Consider the following 24,551-nt stretch of genomic DNA (forward strand, 5'->3'; position numbering starts at 1 on the left):
CTTGGCTCTGACTTGTCCAGCTATCTGCCAATATCTGTCAACCTGGCTGGGCAGGAACACCGACTGCCAGGTCAAAGTCACGGCGCCGCACTGGGTCGGCAATATCTTCAAACGCCGTGGCCCGCCACAAACCAAAGTTGTGAAGGCGTCGGGGCTTCGGGAAACTTTCGGAGAGGGATTACGGGAGTTGTAGTTACGTGGATGTAAGGAGCTGGAGTCGCAAGTAGATTGAGGGGGAAGGACTACAAGTCCCAGAGGCAGGTGGCCTCACTGATCCGTCGTTTCCGGTGAGCGCGGGCGAGAGGAACGGTGCTGAGCCGTACGCGGGAATCCGGCCTACACTGAAACCAGAGGGACATGGACCCGGAGTCACAGCTTAATGAACAGAGAACCGCAGTCCTTTTAGAGTTAAATAGTATCCTGTCCACCACTCGGAATCTGTGAGTCTGGGCGGGTGGAGAGGGAATGGCGCGAGAGACGTCATTTTGCATGCTGTCTGTTTTTCTATTCCCCATTCGGGCTCCCCGCTTACCCCTTCCCTTCTCCTCATCTGCCCATCACTTTCCCTCCTTCATCCCTTTCTCCCATGGACCTCTCTTCCCTTCTATCAGATTCCTCGTTCTTCAACCTTTTTCACTCCGTTTTTCACTTCCTTCTCCCTCACTTGGCCTCACCTATCACCTACCAGCTTGTATTCCTTCCCCTCCATCTCCTCCTTCACCCCCTTCCCCTCATCAGCTTCTGGCCCAACACATATGCCGAGGACTAACTTCACCCACAGGCGACAGTTATCATTTATATGTACTTTTCTCTATTTGTTCAACTCAGTCCCAACTCTGCATTCTTTTAGTTCGCCTCTCCCTATCCATGTTAATATATTAATTTGTGAACAAATCGACAATTTGGAGAAAAGTGTGTGTGTGGGTGGGTGTATACACACACACAGATACCTGCGAGGTTAGTCCCCTCGGCTTATATTTTGGGCTAAAAGTTGATAAGAAAGGATGGAACAGTTTGTTTTATGTTTTTTAGTGCTTTGCAAATAGCTTTGAACTCATATAAACAAGACATATGGTTGGAATACTAAAGTGAAATTGGGATAGTAGATATCCATGAGAGTGAAAATGAAATAAATGTTGCATGACTGAGTATTGGGAGAGTGAAGAGCTGGAAATGAAGCAAGAAAGGGTAAAAGGAAAGGATCCTGTTAACATTGACAATTTAATTCTATCTATTAACGGGGTAAAGAACTTAATCTTTCTGGAGTGACCTCATACAAATTGTATTGGATAGCCTTCTCCTTGCCATTGCCACATTGTGTTCTACTGTTACAATATCTCATTAACCAACTTTAGAAGTCTACTGAGTGAAGTTCACAGTTTTTAGCAGGTGCAGGTTCAGTGGATAAGATCCTTAGCCCATGCTGATTCCTTATAAAAACATCAAATTCAAATTATTTCCAGACCCTGATGATCTTGGTGGGGGATGGAGGGTTAAAGAAACAGGTCATGAAGTATGCTAAATACCTGAAGTACAACATTACAGAAACTGGCAGGAAATCTATCAGTTGTTTGTAACACATAGTACTACCAATAAATAAAATCTCTTATCCTCAAGTTGAACACTTAGGAATTTGGGATCAATAAGCAATTTATATTCTGGAATTTAACTGGTGTTGTAGGTGATCTGATTGATATCAAACATTACACAAATATTCAGCAATACCACTGGGGCTATGAGGAAAGCAGGTATAGAGACCATTCATAGTGCCTAATATGCTGAAAGAATAGTTGTGTACACTCATCACCATTTGACTTAGGAAGGGTTACCTGAATTACTTAATCCATCTAAAAGCATTTGATATAAAATAAACTACATTGAAATAGCTTGAGAGTGGTGAATCAATTTTAATCATGTTTATTGAAGGGGGAGAAAGGTAGGCCAAGACACTGAGGATCTCTTTGTCGTTTAGAATCATGTTCTGGAAGAGTTTAATGCTCATATGTAGTTGATTTATTAAAATAATTAATATGGATGTTGTGAAATATTGTAAAATGTAGTGGTAAATAACAGTTTCAAACTTAACATGTCTTTACATTTAAACTCTTCTTGGGCAGGTATCAATTATAATTAACGTTTCGATGACAAACTCTGCCTCTTCCTCAGGGATGATGCCCAAGCATGTCTGGTGGTATTTATATCCCTATAGTCCAACCCTCCTGATTGGTTAGTCCTCATCCAATCAGGTTTCCACTCTCCCACCTTATTTACAATTAAATTGTAAGGGTCATATATACCGGGAAAGCACAAGATCCTTTTTCATGTCTTTACATTTATTTGGATATTTGCACAGTCCAAATTATGTCTTAGGGAAATTAGCAAATAAAAAATATTAATTTAGAGCTCCTGACGTTGTTTTTGCAGTGTGTGTGAGCTCAGGACTCTGGTAGCTTTGACAGACCGAGAAGAAGGGAAACTAGCCCAGTCTCAGAAAAAAGTAAGTAGATTTCTCCAATGAGGGATGTTGGAGGGGAGAATGCTGTAATGCTGTGTATCCAAGGGGTAATTGATGAATTTAAATATTTTGTTTAACATCAGGCAAAAAATGGCAATTTTGTTCCAATAAGTGATATATTTGAAGATTCATTTATTGGGACTTTAATGCAAAATTTTCTGATGCAGTGTGAATTGCTTCATCTTTTGTGCTTAATATGTTTGCTGATCAAGCTGCTCCACTCTATATAAGCACTAAAATCCGACCTTGACGACTTAGAGTGTTTATGCTGAACTTGCATTTGTTGTATCATTGCTTTGTGTATTGCTGCCCCTATAGCTGCTGCAGAGATTGGCAGTAAAACCTACCATGATGGTCAGGCTAACAGGTAGGTGAGGTCATGAGACCATATTCTCCAACCTGCCTGGCCACGATTCTCAATGTTAGAAGTAAATTTATTATTAAAGTACATACATGTCACCATATACAAACCTGAGATTCATTTTCTTGCAGGCATACTCAATAAATCTAATAACCATAATGGAATCAATGAAAAACTGCACTAACAGGGTTACAACCAATATGCAAAAGACAACAAATAATATAAATGCAAAGAAAAAAAAAATAATAAATAAATAAGCAATAAATTTCAAGAACATGAGATAAAGGGTCCTTGGAAGTGAGCCCAAAGGTTATCGAAACAGTTCATTGAAGGGGCGAATGAAGTTACTCTGGTTCAAGAGCCTGATGGTTAAGGGGTAATAACTGTTCTTGAACCTGGTATTGTGAGTCTTGAGGCTCCAATACCTTCCTGATGGTAGCAGTCAGAAGAGAGCATGGCCTGGATGCTGGGAGTCCCTGATGATGAATTCTACTTTCCTGCAACAGCACTCCGTGTAGATGTGCTCAATTGTGAGGAAAGCTTTACCTGTGATGGATTAGGCCGTAGCCACTACCTCTTGTAGGTTCTTTCCTTCAAAGCATTGGTGTTTCCATACTAGGCAGTGATGCAACCAGTCAATATACTCACCACCATACGTCTACTGTATAGAAGTTTGATAAAGTTTACGAAGACATGCCAAATCGTTTCAAACTTCTAAAAAAAATAGAGACACTGCTGTACTTTCTTTGTAATGGCACTTGTGTGCTGGACCCAGGACACATCCTCTGAAATGATAACACCAAGGAATTTAAAGTTGCTGACTATCTATCTCTGATCCCCTAGTGAGGACTGGCTCATTGACCTCAGCTTTCCTCCTCCTGAAGTCAATAATCAGTCTCTTGTTCTTGCTGACATTGAGTTAGGTGTTGCTGTTGTGGCACCACTGACCGAGATTTTCAATCTCCTTCCTATATGTTGATCTGTCACCACATTTGACTCCGCCAACAACAGTGGCATTGTCAGCAATCTTAAATAGGACATCGGAGCTGTGCTTAGCCTCACAGTTGTAAGTATGAAGCAAGCAGAGCAGGGAGCTAAGCACACAGCCTTGTAGTGCCTCTGTACTGATGGAGATTGTGGAGTAGATGTTGTTGCACAACTGAACTGACTGGAGTCTGCAAGTGAGGAAATCAAGGATTCAGTTACACAAGGAGGTATTGAAAGCAAGATCTTGAAGCTTATTGTATAGTTTTGAGAGAATGATAGTATTGAATGCAGAGCTTTTAGTTGCTGAAGAGCATCCTGATATATGTGTCTTCATTGTCCAGTTGTTCCAACGTTCCAGGGTTGAGTGAAGAGCTAATAAAATGGCATATGCTGTTGACCTATTTTAACAGTAGGCAAATTGGAGCAGATCCAAGGCACTTCTCAGGTAGGAGTTGATGTGTTTCATCACCAACCTCTCAGAACACTTTATTACAGTGGATATAAGTGCTAGTGGATGATAGTCATTGAGGCAGGTTATCACATTCTTCTTGGACACTAGTATCTTTAAAGCCTGCTTGAAGCAGGTGGGTACATCAGACTGCAAAAGCGAGAGGTTAAAGATATCAGTGAACACTCCGGCCAGGTGATCAGCACAGGTCTTTAGAACTCAAACCAGCTACCCTGTCTTGGCCAAGTGGTTTCTGTGGGTTCACCCTTCTGAAAGATGCTTTCACAATGGCCTTAGAGACTGAAATCACAGGGTTATCAGGGGCTGTAGAGAGTTTGTGAAGGTGCCTCCATGTTTTGCCAATCAAAGCGAGCTTAAAAGGCTTTGAATTTATCTGGGAGCAAAACATTTTTGTTAGCTATGTCACTTGGTTTCACTATGTAAGAGGTGATAGCATTGAAGGTCTGCCTCAGCTGCCTAGCATCCTTTAGTGATTCATGTTTGGTCCAGAATTGCTGCTTCACACAGAGATAGCTTTCTGGAGATTGTACCTAGACTTCTCATATTTATTTTACTTGGTCACCAGACCTGAATGCCACTGACCTGGCCCTCTGCAGACTTTGGATCTCATGGTTCATTCAGGATTTCTGGTTGGGGAAGACTCCGAATGATTTTGTCTACAATTGTTTTTATAAAGTCCATGACAACTATGGTGTATTCATTCAGATCCTTAGTGTCCTTGAACATCGTCCAGTTCATCAACTCTAAGCAATCCCATTGCCGCTCCTATGCCTCCTGCGATCCGGTATTTGTTAACTTATCTCTGGTGCCTTGCTCTTTAGCCTCTGCCTGTATGCAGGTAGGAGGACTGCCAAGTGATCAGATTTCCCAAAATATGGTTTAGGCATGGAGCGGTAGGCATTTTTAATCATAATATAGCAGTGGTCAAGTGTCTTAGGACCGCTGGTGCTGGAGGTTATATGTTGATGAAATTGGGCAGAGATTTCAGAAGCCTGATTGAAGTTCCTGACAATGTTTGAAAGGCATTGTGGTAAGTTGTTTCTTGTTTGCTTGAGTACCTGCTTAATGTTGGCTGTTGATGGTATGTAAACTATGGTCAGGATCATGGAGGAGAACTCCCTTGATAATTAGACCAGTCACACTTAATTGTTAAATGTTCCAGGTTGGGGGAGCAAGAGCACCACAAAGAATTTATTATGTATCACAGACATGAACCCCGACCTTTTGCCTTCTCCGAATCAGCAGACTGGTCTATCCTGTTTTATCAGAAGCCCTTGGGTCTTACCAACATATCCAGCGTGTCCAGAGTGAGCCATGTTTCCATGATACAGAGAGCGCAGCAATTTCTCATTTTCCCCCCCAATTCAGCAATCTTGCCTTTAGGTTCTCCATTTTGTTCTCCAGTGACTGTATGTTTGCTGACAAGTTACAGGTAGAAGTTTGATGCTTTGGTGTTTTAGCCTGGCTTGGAGCCCTCCCCTTCTCCTGCTCTTTTGGCTGGGGCGATGTACCTTTGTCCACTTAAAGGTGCTGAACCTGCATACTTGAGAGTTAAGTCTGCCCAGTGCTTCAGAAGATTGTGAAATGTTCACTAAGACGGTCCAAAAGTACATTACTTAATGAGAAATTTCAGGCTGCAGATTGCAGTCAGAGTTATTCAGGAGAAATGTATTAAGAAGTTTTATAAGTTCTCTGCAACATCTCCATGGTTTGTGCCATTTTGTGTTGAACAGGCTAGATTGACTTCTTTATTTCAGGAGGTTCCAAGCTGATGAGCAGGTGATTAAACCCTATATGCAAGTCACAATTGGTTGCAGATAGTTCTTTTTAAAGTCAGTGAGGGTCATTACAGTGAATTATTTAATATGTTGGCCATTGTAATAGAGTCAGAAAAGAACAGCACAGAAACAGACCCTTCTAGTCTGTGGCAAACCATTTAAGCGACCTACTCCCATTCACCTGTATTGGGTCCATATCACGCCATTCCCCGATCATTCATGTACCTATCCACACTTCTCTTAAATGTTGAAATCACTTTTGCATGCACCACTTGTGCAGGCAGCTCATTGCACATAAACCTTTCACCTTTCACCCTTAATCTATGACCTCTGGTAGTCTCATCCAACCTCCATGGAAAAAGCCTACTTGCATTTACCCTATTGTTACTCTTCATAATTTTATATATCTCTATCAAATCTCCCCTTAATCTTCTACATTTCAAGGAATAAAGTTCTAATGAATTCAGTCTTTCCTTATGATTCCACCCTTCAGACCCATGTACAGTTTCTCTGTACACTTTCAGTCTTATTTCCATATTTCCTGTAGAAAAGTGACAAAAACTGTTCACAGTACTCCAAATTAGGCCTCACGAATGTCTTATACAACTTTAACATAACATCCCATCTCCTGTCCTCAATACTTGCTTGATTTATGAAGGCCAATATGCCAAAAGCCCTCTTTATGACCTTGTCTACTTGTGGCACCATTTTCAATGAATTATGGACCTGTATTCTCAGATCCCATTGCTCTACAGCACTCTTTAGTGCCCTACCATTCACTGTGTAAGACCTACCCTGGTTGGTCCTACCAAAGTACAATGTCTCACACATATCTGCATCAAGTTCCACCTGCCATTTTTCTGCCCATTTTTTCCATTTGGTCCAGATCCCTTTGCAAGCCATGATCACCTTCCTTACTGTCCACAACACCCCCAACTGTGGTGTCATCTACAAATTTGCTGATCCAGTTAATCACATTATCGTCGAGATTGTTGATAGAGACCCAGTGCTGATCCCTGTGGCACTCCACTAGTCATAGGCCTCTAGTCAGAGAGGCAACCATCTACTATTACTCTCTGGCTTCTTCCACAAAGCCAAAGTCTAATCCAATTTACTATCTCATCCTTAATGCTGAGTGACTGAACCTTCTTGACAATCTCCCATGCGGGAAGTTGTCAAGTGCCTTGGTAAAGTCCATGTAGACAACATCTACCTCCTTGCCTTCATCCACTTTCCTGGTAATTTCCTTAAAAAACTGTATAATTGGTTAGGCATGATGTACCATGCACAAAGCCATCCTGACTATCCTTAATCAGTCCATTTCTAGCCAAATACTCATTTATCCAATCCCCTAGAATACCTTCCATTAATTTTCCCACTACTGATGACAGGCTCACCAGCCTATAGTTTCCTAGTTTATTTTTAAAGCCTTCCTTAAACAGCAGAACAATATTGGCTATTCCTCTGATACTTGTTACTAAGGATGATTTAACTATCTCTGCTGGGGCCTTAGCAATTTCCACACATGCTTCCCACAGGGTCTGAGGGAACACCTAGTCAGGCCCTGGCAATTTAGTCACCCTAATTTTCCTCAAGACAGCAAACACCTCCTTTGTAATCTGTATAGGGTTCATGAAGTCGATGCTGCATTACCTCACTTTTATAGACTCTGTGTCTGTCTCCTGATTAAATAAAGATGCAACGAATTCATTCAAGATCTCTCCCATCTCAATTGGCACTACACATGGATTACTATTCTGATCCTCCAGAGGACCATTTTTGGCCCTTGCAATCCTTTTTCTCTTAACATAACTGTATAATCTTTTGGGGTTCTCCCTCACCTTGTCTTTAAGGCTTTGAGATGCTATGTGCAGCATATTGATGTGACTCTGCTGATCCTTCAAAGGAAGGCATTCATAAAGAACGTACAATTTTTTCTGTTTTATTTACCAGGTTTTTTTTAAAACATCTCTTTATTGTTTTTATGGAATAAAAAGAAACAAAAACACAATATATATCATTCATAAGTTGAAAATATAACAAGGTTGAAGAGAAAAAAATATTGGAAAACAAAAGAAAAAATAAATAATAAAAATATAAAAAAAAAGACGCAACCATCTCACCATGAATAAAAAGCAGTCAATTCAGTTCATTACTTTCAACATCTTGAACATTATTCTCCAGGAACTTGTAAAAAATGTTCCATATTTCTCAAAATTTGTCAAGTTTGTTTTTTGTAATGTAGCTTATCTTTTCCAGAGCAAGATAAGAAGTCATTCCTTTCAAACATTGTGAGAGTCCACTGGTTGATGGTTTCTTCCATGAATAGGCTATGCAGCGTTTAGCTTCCAAAAAACAAATGTTAAGCAGAGACCTTACATTTTTGGAGGTTACAAAGTCATTTGGATAAATATTCAGAATACATAATTTAGGATTGAGGGGCACCTTTTTCCCAAAAATCTGACTAATCAAATCCAGCACCTTCTTCCAGAAACAAATTATCCGGGGTACTCCCACATACAATGAAACAGAGATCCCTTTTGATGGTTACATTTAATGGAATGTTGGGGTTAAAATGATGCAATCTGACTGGAGTAATGTACTGTATGGTTATCCATTTATATTGTAATAATTTAGAGTGAGTGTTCACTGATTGAGTTTGAGCTAAGTAACAAGCTTCTGACCATTCTTTTTGAAATAGATTCTCACTCAAATCAATTCTCCATGCTTGAAGTATGTTGTTTGATGACTCTTTGCATTTGCTTGCAAATAAATTGTATAGTACAGAAACATGTTCCCTAACTTCAGAGTGATGTCTTCTAGGGTAGATAAAGGAGGGAATTTCAAACTATTGCCTTGCCTGGACATAATGAAACTTCACAACTGAAGGTATTTAAAAAAAAGTGTTTTGTTGGAATTCCATTTGTGGCCTTGAGTTCTTCAAATGACATAAATGTATCGCCCTTATAAAGATCAGACGCCTTTACTATGCCTCAGGTCGCCCAGGTTTTAAACCCAGGGTCTGCTGTGCCGGGCCTAAAGCCATCATTACCAAAGATGGGGGTAAACTGGGATAACTGTGATGTCTCTCCCAAATATGCAACAGCATCATGCCAAATCATCATTGTATTTTTTAAAAAAGGACTTTTAGTTTGTTTAATCTGTTTTTTTCTTATCTGCTGAATACAAGTAAAGATATAGAGGGATATTGATCGACTGGGATTCCATTGAGACCCAAGTAGGGGGGTGATCCTTAACAAAGTAGAACATTCCTGCTCTAAGTTGGGCCGCCCAAAAATACAATATAAGATTTGGCAGCTGTAAGCCACCTCTATCATACGGCAAATGTAATAGGGAAAGCCTGAGTCTTGGACGTCTATTATTCCAGATAAAGTTAGAAAAAACTTTCTTTAATAAATAAAAGAAAGATTATGGAGGAGAAAGTGGGATAGATTGAAAAAGGTACAGGAACTTCGGTAAAATTGACATTTTTAGAATGTTTATGCATCCAATCAGAGATATAGGCAATTTCGACCATCTGTTTATAATTTGAATAACTGAGTCTGTGAGAGGATTATAATTAGTTGGGATAATTTCATCAATAGTAGGAGTGATTTTAACACCCAAATAAGTAAAACCCTGTACTGACACCATGAATGGAGTTTGAAATGAGGGATTGAGTCTCTCATCTTTATCCATGAATAATATTACAGATTTATTGTTGTTTATTTTATAGCTTGCAAAAGTACCAAAAATACTTATCAGGTTAGTTAAAGCAGGTAATGTTTGATTCAAGTCAGAACAAAACAAAGTTATGTCATCCGCATACAGGGCTATGCGATGTTCTATATCTCCTATAGTTATTCCTGCTATGGTAGCCTCTTTTCGAATTGCCATAGCAAGCAGCTCAATGGCCAGGATAAACAGGAGGGGAGATAGGGGACAGCCCTGTCTTGTTCCCCTTTGGAGTTTGAAAGGTGCCAAAAAAAGCCCATTAGTTAAAATTTCAGCCTGTGGGTTAGAGTAAAGAAGCTGATTCCATCATAAAAATTTCCCCCCTATACCAAATCTTTCTAAAACTTTAAACAGATATTGTCCTTCCACTCTATCAAAAGCTTTCTCGGCATCCAGTGACAGAATAGCACTATCAGAGCTTCCAGACTTTTCGTAGAGTATATTAAGCACTCTTCAGATGTTGTGGAAGCCCTGTCTTCCCTTAACAAAACCATTTTGGTCAGGGTGGACCATCCTTGGCAAGAGTGACTCCAGCCTCCTAGCTAATACCTTACAAAGAATTTTGAGATCATTATTCAGAAGTGAAATTGGTCTGTAAGATCCACATAGGGACGGTGATTTTCCAGGTTTTAGTAGTGGTGTAATTACTGCCATATTAAGAGAGAGGGGAAGGGATCCAGTATCAAATGACTCCTGATACATATCAAGCAGAGGTGGTATTAATTTAGTTTTAAAGATTTTATATATTTCAATCGGAATGCCATCAGGCCCAGGACTTTCCCCTCCCTTCATATTAGTTATGGCTTCAGACAATTCTTTATCCTCTGAGTTATACTCCAGCAAGGTCAAGGACGTTTCATCCAGGGGTGTAAATTCTAGCAAATCCAGAAATTCCTTTTGTATTTGTGGAATTGAATCCAAATATTCTGATATATACAAATTTTGGTAAAATCTCAAAAATATATTATTTATTTCTTTTGGGTCAGCAGTTGTCACCCCCTCATCTGATTGTAGAGAGCTTATTGTCCTTTCTGTTTGATACACCAGGCCAAGAGTTTACTAGCCTGCTCATAATAGGATTGCTTCAATCTCATCAAACTTTTTGTTACCTTATCAATGGACAATACATTATATCTAGCTCTCAGTTTGTTAAGTTCTGCAAATAGCTGCTGAGAGGAATTTTGAAAAATTTCAGATTCAGTCTTTTATTCCTTTCTCGAGCTGTTCTATTTCAAATCTAAAAGATTTCTGCTTAAAGTTGGTGAAGCTAATCATCTAACCTCTTAGAAAAACTTTAAAGGCTTCCCATCTTATAGCCGCAGATGTCTGGTCCGTATTAATTCCAAAATAGTAGCCTGTCTGTTCTCCAATAAACTTTATATATTCTGGATCCCTAAGTCAAATATTTTGAAGCCGCCACCTTGGGGAGTAATGTAAAGCATTAGGCTGGTTCCAAGTGCTACGAACCCCGTAACTGGGTCACTTACCAGCAAAGATAGAGAGGTCCGTTGAAGTCTGATGATACTATTTTTAACAGTATTTATTAGTAAAACTACACAAAAATAATATCAATGCAAATATACAGATAATATATGTCGTCAATACTAAAATCTAAAAGTGCGGGTATAATAATAAGAAATAAGCTCTATCGTTGTCTAGGGGATAATGAATTGTCTGATGGAAATATACAGTTCACTGCAGTTCCACAAGCTGCCGTCTTTTGGTTGTCGCTGTGTTGCACTTTGTTGGAGAGAGAGAGAAATAGGAATAGAATGGGAACAGTTACCACTACGGGTTTTCCAACCTTTATGATTTTGATCCGTCAGGAGTCTCGTTGTCGTGGCCTTTCACTTGTGGCTTCTCCTTTAGCTAAAGCCGTTCTTCCGTGGTGAGCCCGCCAACCCAGGCAAGGGAAGGACACACACGAGCCCCACCGGCTGTCGCTATTAAACGCTGTCACGGGATTTCTAGCGTTTCTCCTGGTGCGTCTAAAGGGGTTGTTCCCCTGACCCTCTTTTATCCTTACTCACAGGGTCTCAGATGTCAATCAGGTTGGGATGACGCAATCCCTCAACCAGCCCACTCTGGTTGTCCCCTGAGGGGCTTCAATGAATAGTACAGTACTCAATACACAATTCCGTCTCCAAGAGACAATAGCCGTTATCAGTGGTTTTGTTTTGCTGAGGCCAGGACACATTCCAAACCTTGTGGATTCTGCGTGTCTCTCTCTCATTTCCTGGGTCCCAGACCCGAATTAATAGCAATCTTGCGATTCTCAAAAAGGAGGGGGCGACTTTGTACCCTTCGGCCCCTCAGAGTTGCTGCACATTTATAACACAAGTATATGAAACTGGAGCATGATCTGAAATTAATATGCTGTCATACCAGCAGCTTGAAATTGTAGATATTAAGGTAGCTGAAACTAAGTAACAATCAATTCTGGAAAAGGTCTGGCAAGTGCTAGAATAGCAAGAAAAAGCTAATTTATCTGGGTACTCCACACATCAACTAAATTAAAGTCTTTAACACATTGCAATAACTCTTGTTTGATTGTGAGAGGTATCTTTCCCCTTAGATCTGTCTAGTTCAGGTTGAAGTGTGCAATTAAAATCACCACCTATAATAAGGTAGCTCGGCAGAGCAGCTAATGATAAAAGCAGATGTCTGAAAAAAGCTGGATTGTCATCATTTGTCCCATACACATTGACCAAATTGAACCTGGTTGAGAAAATTTCACATTGAATAATAAGGTATCTGCCAGATTGATCTTCAGTAACATTAACAAGGTGAAAAGGCACCAACTTATGTATAAGGGTAATTACCTCCCTTGAGTGTGAGTTAAAAGACGCTGAAAATACCTGTCCCGGCCATCTCTTCCTTACTCTAACTATGTCTTCGGGGTTAAATGGTCTCCTGCAGAAAAACTATTTTGGCTTTTAACTGTCTTATCCTACTCATTACTTGCTTGAACTTGACAAGTTTTTTTTAATCCTCTTACATTCCAAGAGGTAAACTGAAGTCCGCAGGACAGAGACTTTTAGTTGTAATTTCAATCATGTTGAGCTGAATTGATTTAGAATGACTGCTAACTGGGATAACAATGTGACAAAAAAGAAAAATAGATTTAAAAAAAACCGTGAAAAGTAAATAGAAAAATGTGAACATAACTGAGTGTATTTCCCAAACTAAAATACACCCACCCACCCACCCCATAATGAAAGCTTCCTGACGGTCCAGAAGGAGGGCCTAATTATGGAGCTTAACTGGTCCTCCCATGTTATCATGTTGAGGAACAGCATAGCCAGCAACCAGGTTATCAGTAGTGGAAAATCTTACAACTATATTATACCAAGAGACTTTATCAGATTTAACCTAATCGTAGTTACATTGCCACTATAGAAAGTGAGAACCGATGCAAATTCATTAGTCTATATATTGCATTGATAAGCATACCACTAACGTTCGTTAGCTTTCATTTATGTCCCTTAGGCACTATGAACATGCCTATTTAAGCAAAAAGTTAAAGAGAAACCTGCTGTATTGTCTTATTTGTCTGAAGCCTCCAAGTTATAGTTCTTCAACCCCTGCACAAATTTCTCCGCTGCCGGTGCATCATCAAAGGTGTAGAGTTTAATGAGTTACCAGTAGTGTAGCAGGATAAATCAGACCATATTGTAAGTCCGAGATCGAGAACAAGGCCAACTCTTTCTTCACCGAATCGAATACACGCCTTCGCATAAGTAATTTGGCAGAGATGTCGGGGGAAAAACCTGATTCTTTGATTATCGAAAAGTACAGATTCTTTCAGTCTGGCTGCCTTCATAACCCAAATTTTATCAGCGTAGTTTAAAAACTTCATTATCACTACCCTGGATCGCTTGGCCGACTTTGTTTCAGTTTCGTTTGCCCTGCCTATTCTGTGTGCTCTCTCAATTAGTAAGGGCCCAGGGAAGTTTTCAGCACCCAGAGCCTCCAGAATCAATTTTTCCAAAAAATAGACCATATCTGACCCTTCTGCCCTCTCTGGAAGTCACACCAAGCGAAGGTTCAAGTGGCGGCTACCGTTTTCCAAATCGTCCAGTTTAAGCACTAACGCCTCCAAAGCTGCTTTCAAAGTAGTATTCTGAGTACATAAAGAGGCGATATCGTCCTGATTGGTGTTAATTCTCCCGTCGGCTTCTGAAATGTGCGCTGTAACAGCTTTCAAATCTGCTTGTATTCCTTGTATTGTGCTCAGTAGCCCTTCAAATCTTGACATAGAGTCATCCTTCATTACTTGAATTGCGTTTAGGATTTGGCTTTGACCTGTTAAAGCTTCCTCCTTGCCAGTATTGTCGGTGGTCTGCACCGTGCAGCTACAAGAGGGGCCCAATTTCAGAGACTTTTGCGTCTGCTTTGTTGCCTTCGGTGGCATTTTGGCTTTCCTTTGATTTCCAATCAGATCAAACTGGAACTGTCCAGGTATTTCAAAGTTGTTTAGTTGCGTAGTTTCAAAACTTTTCGTAGGGGCTCCGCCACACATCCGCTCAGCACGGCGCCATAACCGGAAGTCCTATTTACCAAATTAATGTTAAACCTACATGTTGTGGGTTTTTTTCACCAAAAAGCAATGAAGAGGAATCTTATCCAAGGTGATTAAAGCATTGTGTGCAATAGAAGTTGCTCATGAGGTTATTGGAATGCAGATTACACTTTTCATCTGTTGTTTGATACTTGATACCAAAATTATGCTAAGTTTGAACATGTTCGATTCTCACCACTACTTACCTTCCTGAAAAAAAACATTTCTATTGTTAATGCTGGAACCACAACTAGCAATATGTAGAGTAAAATCCGGTCACAGTATTTAATTTTTACTGAAATCTGAGTCCAGATGAAGAGTTTTGACCCAAATGCCAATAATTCCTTTCCCCTTACAGATACTCCTTGACTCACTAAGTTCCTCCAGCAGGGTATTTGTTGCTCCACATTCCAGCAACTGCAGTGTCTCTGAAACAAGCCTAAACAGTTATATTGATAACTCTGAAACATATAGGTAAACAAATTTTACTCACAAAACTTTAATTTTTTAACTGCCTGACAATTTATAAACATACACCACTGATTATAAACAATGATGTTACACGCAAGTTTATGGAGAGCTAGTAATCTCAGCAGTATTTTACTGGGAATTCCACAATTGTCTCGTGCCGTTGGCTGGGAAAATCAAAATTCAGCCCAGGCAAAGATTTGTGGCTTCTTTGAAATAACAGTAATGACTTGGATAGGAGAAGTTTAACACCAAATTATGGATATTACTTTTGCATGTACTATCAAATTTGGGTAATCAGATTAGTACATCAATCTGTAAACAGTTTTTAATACAAATATACTAAATTATTTTTACTTTTCAAAAATAAATTATCCATATTCATTTGAAATCACTGTCAAATGATTTACTGCAATTTGTTCAGATTGAAATTGAGTTTGTTATACTTTGAGGAAAGATAATGGTGAATTAATGATTGGTTAGGCTTATATTTAATGTTATTACACTAAATTGCTATCTATCTGCTGATCTTTATTGAGACAAAATAGTGGGTACTCGCCACTGTTCCCTCTAGGCTGTGCGGGTACACGGTGGCCAAAGTATCCCCGGACACATAGCCTTGTTGCTGGAATGTTAATATAATTTTGAAATTATGCTTATAAAATTATGAAGTACACAGTAATTAATGTTAATGAATATAATCCATAAACTTTCTAAATTATAAATGTACCACAACCTTTACTTTGAAATATTTTAGGACTTCCAACATATTTTTAAATTGACAGTATTTCAGGTTACAACATGGTTACAAATTGTAACAATAAACAGAGAATGGAAGTCAGTAGTTCATTGTTGATAAATTGCTGGCTCACGGAACGCTGACGCCATCTCATCAAAACATTTTACTTTTGCCATTGTGTCTGTCAGTTGTATTTTAATTTGTTGGTGCATCAGCTTTGTGCTTCAGAAACATAATGGAAGGATTGCAGAAATCTGCTTTCCTTACACTAATTGTTGATGAAAGAACAGACATTTCAGTCGAAAAAATGTTAATTTTTTATTTTAAGTTTTGACCGGAAAATGAAACTTCATATAAGACTGTTTATGAGTATCTTGAAACTAACTGCATGTGACAGTATCACCATTGTTGAAGTAATTAAAAAAATAAGCAACAGTCTTGATTTTCAAGAGATGGTGATGTTTATGTCAGACAGGTTAAATGATATGCTTGGAAGGAATAATGGCATGCTGCAATTCTTTAACAAGTCAGGCATCTGTCTGAGCAACATTGCATTGCAATAGAGAAGACCTGGAATTAGATGACATGTTGGGAAAAAAAATCTATTATACAGGATGTAGAAACACTGTACAAGCAGTGTATACAATGTTCAGCAGGCTATCTGTTAGAAAAGGAAAGCTAGAAAAATTAACTAATGTCACAGAATGTAATGCTCTATCATTTTGACCAATAAACAAAGTAAGATGGCTGTTAAGACATTTTGTCATTACTGCTTTTATGAGGAATTAAAGTCTTGATCCAGTATTGCAAAGAGTAAGTTATTGAGTGTAACCTTCCAATCAGCAACTACTGATTGAATAGAGTTAACTGCCCTTAATGATGTTTTAGAAGATCTGGCAGCTCTTTGTAAATTCCTTCAGAAAAGCTATTTGAATATAATTGAAGCATTGCAGTATGAAGAAGTAATAGTTAACAAATTACAGTCACAGTATCTTGGCGATGCTGTTTATTGGAGTGACAAACTGCTTGCCTCTATAAGTTCTGATACCGATACCGCGCCTTATTATTCGATTAATTCAACATGTATGTAATCACTTGGGTAATAGATTTCTTGACGATAAGGTAAGAGAATGGCAAGCTTTTGACCCTGTTGTTATTGCAAATGCAAAAAATTTCGAATTTGGAAAAGAGAATGTTGTATGACTGACAAAAAAAAACTCTGCATTTAAAGTTCCACACAGTTTGCAGGCCATGTAAAAAAAATTCCTGCTCAGAGCAATGGTTTGTTAGCTCAGTTGTTTAAAAATTAGAGGGATTGTTGACATTGAATGTATCAGACAAATCTGAAACATAAATATTGATCACTGCTTCAACTAAATTAATATTTTGATTTAAAATTGATTACTCATATTTTTAATACACAAGTATGTACAGTGAACAGTTCAATGTATTTAAAATATCCATCTACTGAACTACAATACTGTGTTCTTTCCTTACCAGGCCTTGAGCTCCCTGGAAATCTGGAAGCACCTGTTTGCTGCAGTGTCTGCAGAAGTCAACAGTCCATTGTTGCAATAAAATGGTAGATGAGGAGACTTCCACAGATCTATTGCTTCTAACAGACCCAAACCATGAAACCAGATTATTCAATGATGTAATATCCATTGGTGAAACTGATTCAGAAAATAACCCACAGTCACTTAATTCCATATCACATGTTGATGAATCTGATCCAGGTGTCTGGGAGCTGGATGACTCACTTGTTGAACCGCAATGTGATTACATGTCAGATCATTCTCTGACCGCTGGAATTAGTCCACCATTGCAGCTGTTTCAGTTACGGGGAACTAGTTCTGGGTTCACTTCACGTAGTCACAGAATATTCAGTGGCTTGGAGAATGCAGTAAAACTTGATGCTTCTCAGTCCAAAGACAAGAAGATCATTGAAGAAGAATTCGAACATCCACCATATCAAGCTCCTCAGGGAAAGCTGACAGAAGAATCTCCTTCAGAGAAAATGATAGTCATGGTACCAGCCAGAGCAAGGCAGAGTACGGTCTTGGGTAAAAAGCCACACTCTGTCCCAGACTTCCTTCTGCATCCAGAACGCTGGACAAAATACAGCTTGGAAGATGTTCCAGAAATGAGCAATAAGAAAAATACAGCAGTGGCGCTCGAGTTCATGGGTGTTTTGAAAAAACGAAAAAAAGAAAAAAATACAGACATGCAGCAAGACCTAACCAAAGACCTAACAGACTTCAATGAAAGCTCCAGTTCCTGTTTCAATCAAAAATCTGACAGTGGTGTTGGTAAAATCGTTTTCAGAAAGCCATCAAAACCAGAGGTAACAGAATGGGATAGTGCTGGCAAAAAGGTTGATGTGATCAAGAAGAGAGAGAAGAGCGGTGAACTTGGTTCAGTAGATCTGGCACTTTCAGATTGCAGTGAAGTCCCGGATGCAGAAGCTTGGTGGCATGATAAAGATGTAGCGGAGCTGTCAAAGGACAGGAAACAGATGACAGCAGAAGAGAAAGAGCAAAACTCAGTCATATTTCACAATGTAAGAAAGAGAAATCGGAAGAATATTCGAATGAAATTGAATGAAGACCGCGAGGATGACTAATATCCACATGGTTTGATTTTAAATGGATTATCTTAAAATCAATATTTAGTTAAATATTCCTTTGACAGAGCTGTCTCCTTTTAGGCCATGCTGTAAGTTTCCCAGGAAGGTAGTATTAATTTTGTACAGTTATCCAATGTTTGTGTTCACAGGTGTATGTTGTGGGGGGATGGGGGTTGGGGAGGGTTTGGAGTGCGATGTAGAGGTGGCGAGGGAGGGAGAGGCAGGAGAAGTTCTAAATGGGTCAGGTTTGTGATGGAAAGGAGAGAAATGTAAGATCTTGAACTGTAGTGAAAGTAAAATGTACACTATGTATAAACACTTTATGCTTCAAGTGACAAGAACTGCAATGTTATTTTGAAACCCAGATGAAAAGAATGAGAAGTTCTAACATGAGCTTCTATGTGGCAAAATTCAGGGCTTGAGAGTAAAGTACTAAATTGTATTTCATGTGACCAGCAATGTTAACAATGCACTGTTGCTTAACAATTATTAGTAGATATAATTTCAAATAAAATTAATCCACAAGTAGGTATTTGTGGCGTGACCAACTTTTATTGTCCATCTCTCATTGCTTTTGGTTCTAATCAAGCAGTGAGTAATGCTTGAGGAGTGCTGAGCTTGGAATTCACTTGGGTTTTCCATCACACTGACTTTAACCTGTAGACAACAAAAGGCTTTGAGAACTTGCCACAGTATAGTTTACTATAGTCCAATAAAATTGTTAATCAATGGTGCTCCTCCTATCTTTCAACCTCCATCACCTCCCCAGCTAGAGTTTTGATGAAGCAGATAGAATTAGCAAGGCACTGTCCTCAGGAACCACTGTGGCATTGTTCTGGGCTTGTGAGTGGCCTCAAACAATCTTATATTTCTTTGTACAAAGCTGTCCTATGAATCCAGATATTGGAGAATTTCTCCCCATTGATGCAGTTCGATTTCAGTTTTACTGGACAACATGAAGATAGTTTTTGATTGAATGCACTGTGAGGAAGTCATTATTACCTCATCTCTGGAATTCAGATCTTTCCCCATTTTTAGATAAATGATATTTGGAGCTGTTTGGGTGTGACAAAACTAAAATTAAACATTGAATAAGCAGGTTATTTAATAAGGCAATCATTAGGACCTTTAATGATCTGCTTGATTACAGGAAATGCAAGAGAACATAAGAGAGAGAAATCAAGAGGGCACAAAATGGACATGAGATTGCTCTGTTAGACAAGATGAAAAAGAATCCCATGTGCTTCTCAAGCTGTATTAAGAGCAAAATGACATCAAGGAACAAAATTGGACCACTTGAAGATCAGCATGGTCATCAATGCATGGAGCTGAAAGAGATGGGAGAGGTCTAAAATGAATTTTTTGCATCTTTATTTACTCGAGTGATAAACCCAGTCTATAGAACCGTGGCAAAACAATGGTCGGGTCATGTATTTTATTTGAATTATTGAAGAAGAGGTGCTTGGTCTCCTGAGACCTGTTAGGGTGGATAAATCCCCAGGGTCTAACAAGATGACCGCTCGGACCTTGTGGGAGACTTATGCAGAAATTGCAAGAACCCCGGCAAAGATATTTTAAAAATCTTAGCTACAGGTGAGGTGCCGCAGGACTGGAGGATAGCTCATGTTCAGTTGTTTAAAAAGGGCTCTAGGAATAAACTGGAAAATTATAAGCCAGTGAGCCTGCCATCATTTGTGGCTAAATTATTGGAAGGTATAAGGGACAGGATATATAAATATTTGGATAGACAACCTGATTAGGGATGGTCAACATGGTTTTGTGACATGATCATGTCTAACCAATCTTATAGAAGTCTTCCAATGTTAATAAAGGGAAGATGGTGGATGTTGTCTACGTTGACTTAAGCAAGAGCTTTGACAAGACCCGCATAGGAGGCTGGTGTAGAAAGTTCAAGCACTTGGCATTCAGGATGTAATAGTAAACTTGACTTAGCAAAAGAAGAGTGGTAGAACATGTTGAGTACCCCTTATTCGAAACTCCAAAATCTGTTTTTTTTTCCGAGTGCTGATAATGACGTTACAAATGGAAAATTCCACAAGGCACTGGGAAGGTTCCCTGACAATGCCCAGGTCTCTTTGCATCGCAGACAGTTCTGAGAAGTAACCTCATATATGCAATGAACAGAAGTTAATGGAAAAAGAAAATCACTGCATAATGCAAAAAATGAAGATCTTGATCGTGCATTGAAAGAATACATTCATCAGCACAGGAGTGAACATATGTCGCTTAACAGTATGCCGATCATGAAACAAGCAAAGATCTATCATGATTTTAAAAAAAAATTTAAAGATAAAGCATTTACTAGTCACAAAGTATTGATAAGTTTACAAAGATCATTGCTCATGAAAATCTAGCACCAGAACAAGTCTATAATCCTGTTGGTTTTTATACCTTACATAAAACCTAAAACAAAGTGCAATGCAAATACAATGTAATGTAACCTTTTAATCAAAACGCGATAGCGTAGGTGGTGACTGAAAACCTGTTGTTTGTTGTTCAACAGCTGATTCAGGTATTATCCCGATGATGCTGTGCTGCTTTTGTTACCCACTAGATGATAACAGTGAAAATTATGACATACCATTAATATGATGAAAATATTAAGTACATATATGTGATGAACAAGTGTAAGACAAAATTCAGAGTTGGAAATGATGGCGATCCCAAGCTATCTCATTGTATATTCCAAAATCTGAAACACTTCTGGCCCTAATCATTTTAGATCAAGGATAGTTAGCCAAAAATGGTTTTTTTCTTACTGTAAGTCTGTGACTAGTGTTTTGCCACAGGGATCGGTTCTGGATCTGTTGTTTATCATCTACTTTAATAATTTAGATGATAATGTGGTACACTGGATCAGCAAATTTGCAGGTGACACCAAGATTGGAGGCATAGTGGACAGCGAGGAAGGTAATCAAATTTTGCAAAGTGATATGGATCAGCTGGGAAAGTGGGGTAAAAATGGCAGATGGAATTTAAAACATGTGTTTTTCAACTTCTGCAGAATCTCAAACTGCTGGAGGAAAATAAATAGTTGACGGTTCAGTTTGACCCTTCATTAGGACTGGAAGGAAGGTAGTACAGGCCAGCAGGTGATAGGTGAAACTGAGGGGGAAGATGGGTGGGTGGAGGAGTGGGGGGGGGGGGGGGGGTCTGAAGAAGAAAGAATCTGAGTGGATAGGACAGAGGACCGTGGAAGAAAGGGGAAGTTGAAGGGCACCAGAGGGAGAAGGGGTGAGATGGGAATCAATGGGGAAAGGAAAAAGAGAAGGGGCAGAGAGAGAAAATAATGGAAGTTTGAGAAATCCGTGTTCATGCCATCAGGTTGGAGGCTATCCAGACAAATATGAGATGTTACACTTTGGAGGACAAAAGTCTTTGTAAGACTTATGAGGCCCCTCATTGGTCAGGGTTGACCATGGATATTGCATCTTAGATGGCAAACCATGCCAGTACAATATGGAAAATATGTTGTTGCCTATGCAGCAGGCTCACCCTCTCCATGCAGCTGATGAATCTAAATGAACAGCAGAGACCAATACCATTTGGCACTAGCGGCTGACAGGAAGGTGACAGTAACTCAGGTAACTATGTTTTACAACAGCAGTGTGCTTCAGAGCATCTCTGGATGCACAACACATCGAACATTGAAGTGGATGGGCTAGAGAAGCAGAAGATGACACCAAGTTCCATCTAATACAGGAGTGGAACCTGGTTTTGTGTAAAAGGTGAAATATTTAAGGCGAATTTGAGGTAGTCCTCTTTCACTTAGAGGGGCAAAGGTGCAATGAGCTGCCAGTAGAAGTGGAAGATGCAGGTTTAACTGTAACCTTTAAAAGAAGTTTCAATGAAAGATAGGGAAGGTTGTGGTCCAGGTGTAGGTAGATGGGACTAGATAGAAAACCAGACTGACAGGATAGATAGGCTAAAGGGCTTGTTTCTGTACTGTAATGCTATATGAGCCTATGAGCATTGTAGAAAGGCCACATATCAGCACTTCCAAATATATCTCAAGGGATCAATGCCACATTCTTGAATATTGCAGCAACACATACTTTACAAGTATACAGTCCGAGGTAAGTGGCTACATATGTACTCAGATGTTACTCCCAGCAAAGTATTATAAGGCAGTAATATTTAAGGATACTTATGGCATGCCACACAGGCCTCATTGAAATAAGGATCCTATATTGTGAGGACTCAGTAGACTTGCATCCTTGTGAGTCAGTCAAAGCTTGTAGTTGGGCACACACTAATAATCTTCATTGTTACAGGTGATTCGAGTCTTTATTGAAAACTTCAACACTTGTATACATGTTCAGGTTTATTGTATTCTGACTGTACATACTAAATATACAGTCAAATGAAATGACATTTCTCTGGACCACAGTGTGGCCACAATACATATATCACGCACAACAAAACATCAAAATATCACTGTAAATAAGATAATAAAATATTCAAAATGCATGCAGTTCACAGTACAGGTAAATGGCACAGTTGAACAGCTTGCTGCTTTAGGTGGCAGTGTGTACCAAAATAAGCAAACTGTAAGGTAATAATGATTCTAATCCTTGGGACTGGGATGAAGACACCAAGAAACATACACAAAATGGCCTTACTTCACATTAACTTAATTTTCAACATAATCAAAGACTCTTCCCACCCTGGTCACTCTCTCTTCTTCCCCCATCCACTGGGAAGAAGATGGAAAAGCTCGAAAACTCAAACAACTGAACTCATTGATAGCTTCTATCCTGCTGTTATAAAACAATTGAATAGACCTATTGTACAATAAAGATGAACTCTTGATCTCTCATTCTACAGTATCATGTGTTTTGTTTACCTGTACTGAACAACCTCTGTAACTATAGCACTATATTCAGCATTCTGTTATTGCTTTCTCCTTTATACAGTTTCAACGTACTTCGGTTTTGAAATTACTTAGCTCAATAGCATGCAAAACTACTTGTTTACTATATCTAAGTGCATTTGACAATACAAACCAATTTCCAAGATATTTTTATTCTTTGATGCACAGACAAGAATTAGTTCTTATCAAGTCAGAGTCGAAAGATTTTTGGCTGCATAGGATCATGCAGGTTCTCGGCAAAACAATCCCATTAGTACCTTTCTGTTCTCCTTAATTCCCTTTACTTCTGAAATTGATTTTTCTCCTGTATGTCACTTCTAGTTTGATTCCTTTTACTACTTACCTAGTTTAGTTGATACTAATAAGTTGTACAGCATAGAAACAGGCCCTTTGGCTCACCACATCCATGTCAGCCTTTCTGCCCATCTATTCTAATCCTATTTGATGCTACTATCCCTATCAGAATCAGGTTTATTATCGCTGGTGTTCACGTGAAATTTGTTAACAGCAGCAGTTCAATGCAATACATAATATAGGAGAGAAAAAATAAATAAAACAATAATAATAAGTAAATCAATTACAGTCTATGTACATTGAATAAATAAACACACGAAAACAGAAATACTATATATTAAAAAAAGTGAAGTAGTGTCCAAGGGTTCAATGTCCATTTAGGAATTGGATGGCAGAGGGGAAGAAGCTGTTCCTGAATCACTGAGTGTGTCTTTAGCCTTCTGTATCCTCAACCTGATGGTAATAGTGAGAAAAGGGCATGCCCTGGGGGCTGGTAGTCCTTAATAATAGACGCTGCCTTTCTGAGACACCGCTCGCCGAAGATGTCCTGGATACTTTGTAGGCTAGTACTCAGGATGGAGCTGGCTAGATTTACAACCTTCTGCAGCTTTTTTCGGTCCTGTGCAGTAGCAACCGCCCCCCCCCCCCAAATACATGACAGTGATACAGCCCGTCAGAATGCTCTCCACGGTACATCTATAGAAGTTTTTGAGTGCATTTGTTGACATGCCAAATCTCTTCAAGCTCCTAATGAAGTATAGCTGCTGTCTTGCCTTCTTTATAGCTGCTTCAATATGTTGGGACCAGGTTAGATCCTCAGAGATCTTGACACCCAGGAACTTAAAACTGCTCACTCTCTCCACTTCTGATCCCTCCATCAGGATTGGTATGTGTTACCCTTCCTGAAGTCCACAATCCGTTCTTTTGTCTTACTGACGTTGAGTGCTAGGTTGTTGCTGCGGCTTTAGGTGGTCTAAAGCTGCATGGAGAGCCATTGAGATTGCATCTGCCATTCACCTATTGTGGTGATAGGCAAATTGCAATGGGGCCAGTTCCTTGCTGAGGCAGGAGTTCAGTCTAGTCATGACCAACCTCTCAAAGCTACTGGGTGATAGACATTAGGG

The 24,551-nt window shown here is 39.3% G+C and overlaps 1 protein-coding gene across 4 annotated transcripts; it reads left to right on the forward strand.

Annotated features, from left to right (window-relative positions):
* Nucleotides 1-51: 51 nt before the first annotated feature.
* tssc4 (tumor suppressing subtransferable candidate 4) lies at nt 52-18,800 on the forward strand. 4 transcript variants are annotated; one of them, XM_059975571.1, is made up of 4 exons: nt 52-440; nt 2,425-2,497; nt 8,934-8,999; nt 17,114-18,800. In XM_059975571.1, the coding sequence occupies exon 4, from the start codon at nt 17,193-17,195 to the stop codon at nt 18,234-18,236; it is 1,044 nt and encodes a 347-aa protein (XP_059831554.1). In that variant the 5' UTR covers nt 52-440; nt 2,425-2,497; nt 8,934-8,999; nt 17,114-17,192; the 3' UTR covers nt 18,237-18,800. The 4 variants fall into 4 exon arrangements, with proteins under 4 accessions (XP_059831554.1, XP_059831556.1, XP_059831553.1 ...); XM_059975573.1 differs by having other exon boundaries at nt 52-287; XM_059975570.1 differs by lacking the exon at nt 8,934-8,999 and having other exon boundaries at nt 53-440.
* Nucleotides 18,801-24,551: the final 5,751 nt, after the last annotated feature.

This window comes from Hypanus sabinus, chromosome 7, assembly GCF_030144855.1.
Source record: "Hypanus sabinus isolate sHypSab1 chromosome 7, sHypSab1.hap1, whole genome shotgun sequence".
In the NCBI taxonomy this organism is placed as follows: domain Eukaryota; kingdom Metazoa; phylum Chordata; class Chondrichthyes; order Myliobatiformes; family Dasyatidae; genus Hypanus; species Hypanus sabinus.